Raw genomic sequence first — 9,439 nt, 5'->3', positions numbered from 1 at the left:
CCTCTTTCAAGCTGTTGTCTCCCTTTGATTTGCAGTTTTCACCGGGGAAAAGTCATCTCTAAGTCTTGGAAGAACACAGAAAATGGTAGGTTCAGCTTCCACTTTAAGCATATTCTTAGAGCTCTGTGGAACGGGAACTGCAACGTGGGTGAGAGAGGGATTTTTCAGACTGTATCCTCTTCCCTTTCCTTCCCAACACCAATTACCTAATTTGTCGTAATGATTATAGTTGGCATTATACAATAACACAGATCAGGGGACAGATAACATTTGCTCCTACTATTTTATTGCAAGTTTAGTATTATAGTAGGTTAATAATAATATCTTCCAGAATGTTCATATCTCTTGGGATGCTATTTTCTCTCTCTGCTCCAATTATATTTTGCCTTTAAAAGTTGTATGAAACAAAGAGGGATGATAAAAGTCCATTTAGAAAATATTCTCAGTGCATTGTTTCTGAATATTTGATGAATACTGCAAGTCAGATGTGGATTCGATAGGGTTTATACAAGTCATAATTGGTCCTTACATTGTCATGGACAGCTACACGGTCAGATTATAAAAATACGTTGATTTACATGAAACAATGACATGCTGGCATTTGCCTAGAGGATAGATCACTTGATCAAATGTTAATCAGGCAGAAAGAGTCCCTTTTTGCACTTCCAACAATAGCAACAAACTGGCTACGCAGAAAACAACTGCAACGGTTGCAGCTATTCTTTTTAACTTCAATTTCTTTTACTCCAAAGACTTTGACACAAATTATTATTGCTAATTCCATCTCCTTTCTACAAAGAACTTGGAAAGTCACTATTCTTGTTTGTATTATAGTAGTCTGCAGTGTGGACAAATAATTCGAGAGACAGTTTCTTAACCAAAGCGCTTACAACCATAATAGATAAGACAGATGAATGTGAGGAAAGAACAGAAGTGGTGCTTCCCCCATTTCATGGGTGGGAAACTGAGCACAGACACATTAAGGGCCAGATTTTTAAAGGTATTTAGGCACCTAAAGATGCAGAAATCAATAGGAGATAGCTGCCAGAGATTTTCAAAAGTACAGAGCTGCATTTTAAGCACTTAAAACATCTTTAGAAATCTGGCCCTAAGTAGCTTGCCCAGGATCACACAGGAAGCCTGTGACATAGGCGCTGACTCCATGGGTGCACCAGGCTTCAAGCACCCACTGAAAAAAAAAATAGGGGGGTGCTCAGCTCACACTCTGCTCTGAGAACCCGCCCCCACTTGGCCTCTTGTCCCCAAGGCTCCTGCCACCACTCACACAGGGGGGAGGGGGTGGAGAGGAGCGAGCGGTGGATGGGACCTCAGGGGGAAGAGGCTGAGTGAGGATGGGGCCTCAGGACAGAATGCAGGTGGAACTGGGCCCCTCCGGCGTCTGGTGCCATTGTAAACCCAGTACTGCCCTCACGAGCCACAGTGTTGCCGACAGTTTCATCCAGAAAGCTACACAGTGAGATGTAATGTCTTTAGACTGGGTCACTAATGAAGACAGCTTGTAGATGAGTGCAATGATTTTAATATACTGTAATTCGTAATATGATTATGTAGTTCATTACTATCTTAATAATCATTAAATTATTAAGATACCAATGATAGACACATATTCAATAACTAGAATATAAAAGAAGCGTATAAACATGCTGAAAATAGCCCCCCTCCCCAAGCTGGCAGAGCGCCCCCCTCCCCAACACACACCCCTCTTCAAAATCACCCACAGCAAAACCAAAAGTCAGTGCCTGTGCCAGAGCTAAGAATTGAGCCCATGTTTCCCAAGTAACAGTCCAATACCTTAATCACAGCACCATCCTTCTCTAAGGAATGTATCTAAAAAGTGTCAAAGCACAGGTTTCAATAAAATGTCTAAATTGTCCATAGGGAACCATCATAGCGAAGAATCCAACAGCATTTCTGTTACAGCAAGACCTGTACAAACCTGAACTTGAAAGTTCGAGTTCAACAAACATACGTTGGTCTTTGTTGGGGGATGGGAGAAGGACAGGCATCCTTATGTCCTGTTCTTCTCTTCCTCCTGACACGTGATGATGCCTCTCTGGTCTTCTGCCAGGTAAGCCCCTTGAAACACACTGCTCCCACTCCCAGCAGGCTCTTTGAGCTACCCACAATGGGTTGTCATTAGACGTGTCTTTCCCTATAATAGTACTTGTGGAGCAACTCCCACAGACTTCTGTGGCAGACACACCCCATAATTCTGGAGAGGAGCTAGGGAGCCTGAGGCTTCCTTAGCAACCTTGTGCTAGAGATTGTGGACATCTCTTCCAGCTCTCATGATTGGTGTATAGCCTCAAGTATCCTGCTCATGGTTCTGGAGAAGACCCTGCTGTCGGTAGAGGAGCAGCTGTTTGTAGCTCACCCTTTTGGTAGCAATTTTCATTATTCTAATAATCATTTATGTATTTACTTATCCCTTATAAAAGTTACCGATCGCGTATGTGCTGTTACTGAGTTTACTAAATGTGCTCCTTAAAATGAAGTGATGAATAATATTGTTGAAATTTTTCTCTTGCAACTTTTTTAACAAAAATAATTCCTTTTCCAACCAAATGAAGATTTCAGTGGGTAATTTTTCATCTTGTTCAAAGTTCAGTTAATTTTTTCAGTTTTTTTCCCCCAGTTAATTTGGTTTTCAGTTAATTTTTTTTTAATATTTCCCCTCTTTATCTCCCTTTTTTCCTCCTTCTTCACCACCTCCATTGTTTATTAATGAAAAATATTGAGTTGCGCAGGGGACTTTTTTTTAATTGCTCCTCTGCATATTACCTAATTTATCTACCCTTATTATCCCGTTATTCACCGATCTCATCTAAATCACGAGTTCTCAACCTGGAGGCTGCAACCAATTTCTCTTACTCTATGGCTACATGGAAGTGTAGGAGGGTTCTGGCACCTTTTGGTGTTGTCAAATGAAGTCACAGTATGGGAAAGGTTGAAGTTCCTCAGGAATTTAGAGAACTGATCTGAACCTTCTGTGAAAATAAATGAAATTTGTCTCATTGACATAAAACATCTTCTAGGACACAATCCAGCTGCCATTGAAGTCAATGGCAAAACTCCCATTGACTTCAATTGGATGAGGATCAGGTAGGATGAACAGACAGCAAGTGTGAAAGACCGGGACGGGGATAGGAGGTAACAGGCACCTATATAAGACAAAGCCCCAAATATCGGGACTGTCCATATACAATCGGGACATCTGGTCACCCTAGGTAAATGACTTTTTATGTCCATACTTTAGTACTGAAGCTTTATATTGGAAAGTTGTTAGAATAAATCTCCTGAAGTTCTTAAACCAACTGTTAACCCTAGAGAACAGAAATGCAGTGTCACATGAAAGCCTTTCCATCTATTTCTCATGGTTGGTCTCTTTCAGTTCTTGTTAACTCCTTTGTATACATCTGGGGCTGGCTATTTTGGGGTGGAGGAGCAGCAGGGGAGCAACTTAAGTGTGCAGAACATATATAACATGAAAAACTAAATATTCAAAATGCCTATGTTACCTACCAAGTGTGTCTGAATTAGTGTTCAACAGCACTTTCCCAGACTTTCAGTTTAACAGGTGGCTTGTAATAACAAAAAGATGTTCACACAGGACTGAAGAAACACTTGGGCATACCTTGTGGCATCTGGTTAAGCATCTGATTTTCAATGTAATTAGCTGCTTAATTGAACATCCACATTTAGTCAATACATTCCCTCGTTTCATTAAAAAGCAGTGTGTGTAATGTTTTGTTCTCCATTCCTTACACATCAATTACTGAGGGAGAAATTTTAATTCTGAATTTTTTTAAAGTTTTCATTGAATGTATTCACCAATCAAAAAAAGATCCAGATAAAAGCCAGTCCCAAAATAACACAGTAAATAAGGATAGTTACAGTTGTATTGAAATTCAGGTGATTGACAACTTCAGTGAATAATATTACTTGAACAAAAAAATAGTGACTGCACATGAAAGAAGGAAATGTCCACTAGACCTACCGAGAAAGGTTACTTCCCCATTCCTGTCCCCCCATACCAATACAAATATAAATAAAAAGAGTGGCCAAAATCACAAAGATAGGTGTGAAAAGAGAGCTCATTTGGGGAGATTCTGTGAACTGAAAAGTCTGTGGGTTTTGGCTCTCTTATTTAGCTATTATTATTTGTTAAAGGGACACAGCCAATTTAAAAGTACACCTCTGCTTGATTCCTTTTAACCTATCATTGTTACATCGACACCTTAGTTTACTGGCCTGAATTTTCAAAAGTATATAGTGATTTTGTTAAATAGTGATAGTATATTTTGTTTTGATTTAAAGGGTGCTGAGCATCTACCTGCTGAAAATCAGGCCCCTTTAATGTGTCTCAAGTTGGGCACCCAAGTCACTAGTCACTTTTTGAAAATGTACAATTTGGCCACATGGAGATCAAGCCAGGTGTGAATGTGTAGCACACTAGCCTAGCCCGCTGCACACAAAGTTTTTGAGTGGACCCGCTACCACACACTGAAAGTTCTATAGCGCACAGCAGTAGATCGAAGCGCTCTACGGAACTTCTAGTGTGTGGCAAGGGGTCCGTATGGCCAGTTAGTGCACAGCAGGCTTGTCTGCCGTAGATGTACACCCCAACTTGCCACATACTAAGTCTCCATATTGACCAGCCCTTACGCCATTGTAAACTGAACCTGAGTATCTTAAAAACACAAACACCCTATTTTTTCCATTTGTTTATTTTGTGCATTTGACAGCAATTTGTGCAATAGTCATTTCACTGCTTCCTTTTGTACAGCTACAACTTATCGTGTATTTAAAACGAACTCTTTGAAACATTTCTCCTATACCTTTAACTATAATATTACTACATTCTCAAAGGATATACAGAAGTACAATATAGGGGAAAATCATGAGTGTGAAAAGAAACAAATGTCAGATCTCTCCTTGCTGAGTTAACATATGCAGCTGGACTGTTTTGATAGATTTCTATGTGGGGTTTATTTAATCCTTTTAAATTGAGCTACCTAATTCCACACAAGTTTTCAGACGGATTTCTCTGGGCCTACATGAGTATAATGTAGCTGTGCACGGAAATGGAGAGTAACCAAAGAGAATTCCCTGGTATATTAATTTAATTTGTCTTTCACAACACTTTTGAGTAAGTTCTTTAATGTTCTTTAGTGCTTTATTGAATAGAGAACTTTGGGATCTAATATTTAATAGTTAAAGGAAGAATAATTGTAGATATATATTGCAGCTGTACTAAATCAATGTGCGTTTCTTTCCTTCTTTTCAGGCCTTTCACACATGGCCCTCAAACAGATTGCTCTTCCTCTTGCTCTTCCTGTTTTCCAAGCTGCTGTCAGCCAGATGGTTTCCTAAAAGCTTACCGTGTGATGTAAAGGTAGAAGCTTCAAAAGCCAATGTGATAGTGGACTGTAGTGATCGTCGCCTGACCAAAATCCCACCTGGGATTCCTCGTAACACCACTAACCTGACTCTCACCATTAACCATATTCCAAACATTTACCCAACATCCTTTGTCCATCTTGATAATCTTGTGGAGATTGATTTCAGGTGCAACTGTGTGCCTGTTCGACTGGGGCCAAAGGATCATGTGTGCACCAGAAGACTGCAAATCCAGAACAGCAGCTTTGCCACGCTCACAAAGCTAGAGTCATTGTACTTAGATGGAAATCAGCTATCAGAAATACCTCGGGGTCTTCCTCCTAATTTACGCCTGCTGAGCCTTGAAGCAAACAGCATTTTTTCCATTACAAAAGAGAATTTGTCAGAACTTGGAAACATAGAAATGTTGTACCTGGGACAGAACTGCTATTACCGTAATCCATGCAATGTTTCATTTGAAATTGAAGAAGAAGCCTTCCAGGACTTGAGAAATTTAACAGTATTGTCCCTGAAAGCCAATAATTTAACCTACATTCCACACAATTTGTCATCCACTTTAAAGGAACTGTACCTTTACAATAACATGATTCAAAAAGTTCAGGAACATGATTTAAATGACCTTTACCATTTGGAAATTCTTGATTTAAGTGGCAACTGCCCTCGCTGTTACAATGCCCCATTTCCATGTACTCCATGCCCTAATAATGCCCCAATTTGGATCCATCACAAGGCCTTTGATGCCTTAAAACAATTAAAAATTCTGCGCCTTCACAGTAACTCCCTTCACAATGTACCCAGTAGCTGGTTTAAGAACACCAAGAATCTCAAAGTGCTTGACCTTTCCCAAAATTTCCTGGCCAAAGAAATTGGAGAAGCTTGTTTTTTGAACTTTATCCCCAACCTCGTAGAGCTGGATCTCTCCTTTAATTTTGAACTTCAGGTCTATTCTTCATTTTTGAACCTGTCTAAGACATTTTCCTCCCTCTCACACCTGGAAATTTTGAGGGTTAAGGGTTATGTTTTCAGAGAATTGAGTCAAGAAAACCTACGTCCATTGCTTCATCTTAGAAATTTGACAGTCTTGGACCTGGGAACTAATTTTATCAAACTCGCTAACTTGAGTATGTTTAAAAAATTCCCATCTCTTAAAATGATAGACCTCTCAGTAAATAAAATATCTCCTTCTTCAGGTGAATTTAATAATCATGGTTTTTGTTCTATCCCTATGGCTTCAGTAGATCAATACAAAACCCAAATGGTGCAGGAAATGCATTATTTCAGGTATGATGAGTATGGGCGAAGTTGTAAATCCAAAGACAAAGAGTCTGCTTCCTTCCAACCTTTCGTCAATGAGGACTGCCTCAGTTATGGGGAAACTCTGGATCTAAGCAGAAACAACATATTTTTTATCAACCCCTCTGACTTCCAGCACCTCACTTTCCTCAAATGCCTCAACTTGTCAGGTAATGCTATCAGCCAGACTTTGAATGGAAGTGAGTTCTACCCTCTGTCTGGACTGAAATATCTGGATTTTTCTAACAATCGGATTGATTTGCTGTACTCGGCTGCCTTCCAGGAACTAAAAGATCTGGAAATTCTAGACCTGAGCGATAACAAACATTATTTTCTGGCAGAAGGTATTACTCACAAGCTTGATTTTACAAAGAATTTGACCTTTCTGAAGAAGCTGATGATGAATGGGAATGAAATTTCCACTTCTACTAGTATGGGGATGGAAAGTCATTCTCTTCAGACTTTGGAATTCAAAGGAAATCACTTAGATGTTTTATGGAGGGATGGGGATACTAGATACTTGTCATTTTTCAAGAATCTGACTAACCTAGAGCAACTGGACATTTCCTACAACTCTCTGAGTTTTTTGCCTCCTGGTGCTTTTGAAGGCATGCCTCCACGGCTCAAGGTACTCAGCTTAACCAATAACATGCTGAAGTCTTTCAACTGGGGGAAACTCCACTTTTTGGAGAAACTGGAAACCTTGGATCTTAGCAACAATCTGTTGAGTACCGTCCCCCGGGAGCTGTCCAATTGCTCTGCAACCCTCCACAAACTGATACTACAGAACAATAGGATACGACGGCTGACTAAGTACTTTCTCAGAGATGCTTTCCAGTTAAAATACTTGGACCTCAGCTCAAACAAAATCCAAATAATTAAGAAATCTAGCTTCCCAGAAAATGTTATCAGCAATCTGGAGATGTTGCTTTTACATGGCAACCCTTTCAAGTGCATTTGTGATGCTGTGTGGTTTGTTTGGTGGATCAACCAGACTGAGGTTACGATTCCTCTGCTGGCCACAGATGTGACCTGTGCAGGCCCAGGAGCACATAAAGGTAAGAGTGTGGTTTTATTGGATCTGTATACCTGCGAATTGGACTCCTCTCATGTGATCCTGTACTCTGTGTCAGCGTCAGCTATCCTGTGTCTGATGGTGTTCACAGTTACAAGTCACCTCTATTTCTGGGATGTGTGGTATAGTTACCATTTCTGCACTGCCAAGATAAAGGGCTATCGGCGTTTACATTCACCAGAAACTTGCTATGATGCTTTTATTTCCTACGATAACGAAGATCCAGCTGTAACTGAATGGATCTTGAAAGAACTAGTTGAAAACCTGGAAGATCAAAAAGATAAACAGTTCAATTTATGTTTGGAAGAAAGAGATTGGCTGCCGGGGCAACCAGTTTTGGACAACCTTTCCCAGAGCATACAACTGAGCCGAAAAACCATATTTGTGCTGACTAACAAGTACACAACAAGTGGCAACTTTAAGACAGCATTTTACATGGCACACCAGAGACTTATGGATGAAAAAGTGGATGTGATTATCTTGATATTTCTTGAGAGAGCTCTGAAGAAGTCCAAGTACCTCCGGCTGAGGAAGAGGCTGTGCAGTAGCTCAGTCCTAGAGTGGCCAACCAATCCTCGGTCCCAGTGTTATTTCTGGCAGTGTCTGAAAAATGCATTAGCGACAAACAATGACATGACCTACAACAAACTGTTCCGAGAAACTGTGTAGCTCTCCCAGGCCTGTAAAATCTTAGTATGATACTGAGTAGACTGGGTGACAGTGAAACTCAAATTTTACTTGAAGAAGGTTTCAAAGCATGGGAGATAACTTGAGCCTGACATTATATCAAAAGTTATATGCGACAACTAATATTGTAAAGACAGTATTTTACTTGTCTTCCTGCAACATGACGGCCTTACATTTAACCATCACCAGTTGCCAACCAGGCTGTTTCAATGACATGCACCTTACCTGGCACTTAGTGCTACACATAGAGATAAAATGCACTACCAGCTGGAAGACTCAGTTTTGGAACAGAATCATAGCTTCCAGTTTTCAGTTCAGTGGAGGCTAAGAGCATCTCATGTAGGTTGGCTCAAATATCTTTGAGACCATTTACTTGCGTTACTGTATTACATGGACTACTAGGAGGAGTTTAGCTGTGCCTGAAACTGCTGCTCTTTGGATCATTGTTAGATTAAACAGTATTCACATATAAAACTGTAGGTCACCAACTCAAAGCAGCACCAGATGCTGCCAGAACAACAGATGCAAAACCTGTTAGACATACTTCCACTGCTACGATGATCAATACCCCCCGCAACACACCTTTCAAGGCCCATGAATTCTACACATGCCTATCACAAGATGTGGTATACCTCATCCAGTGCACTAGATGCTTCAATAACAACTATGTGGGTGAAAACAGACAATCACTATGCTCTCAGATGAACTCTCACTGAAAAATGACAAAAACACCATATCACCTGTGGGTGAACACTTTTCACAGAACAATCACTCTACATCTCACCTCTTGGTCCTTGTTCTCGAAGAAAACCTGCCCAACATCTTCAAAAGACAAGCTTGGGAGCTTAAATTCATAACTTCACTAGACACTAAAAAATCATAGACTGAATAAAACACTGTATTTATGGCTTATTACAACAATCCAAAAGCCACTAACAACCCCCTTCTCTTGCCCCCGATGCT

At 40.3% G+C, this 9,439-nt stretch overlaps 1 protein-coding gene across 1 annotated transcript; it reads left to right on the top strand.

Moving 5' to 3' along the window:
• Nucleotides 1-8,788, top strand: TLR7 (toll like receptor 7). The gene is made up of 2 exons (XM_054016510.1): nt 1-85; nt 5,309-8,788. Exons 1-2 carry the CDS (start codon nt 83-85, stop codon nt 8,456-8,458), a joined length of 3,153 nt encoding a protein of 1,050 aa, XP_053872485.1. The 5' UTR covers nt 1-82; the 3' UTR covers nt 8,459-8,788.
• Nucleotides 8,789-9,439: the final 651 nt, after the last annotated feature.

The sequence above is a fragment of the Malaclemys terrapin genome, chromosome 1 (genome assembly GCF_027887155.1).
Source record: "Malaclemys terrapin pileata isolate rMalTer1 chromosome 1, rMalTer1.hap1, whole genome shotgun sequence".
NCBI lineage: Eukaryota > Metazoa > Chordata > Testudines > Emydidae > Malaclemys > Malaclemys terrapin.
The sequence above is the reverse complement of the archived record's forward strand: the minus strand, read 5'-3'. Positions and strand labels throughout refer to the sequence as shown.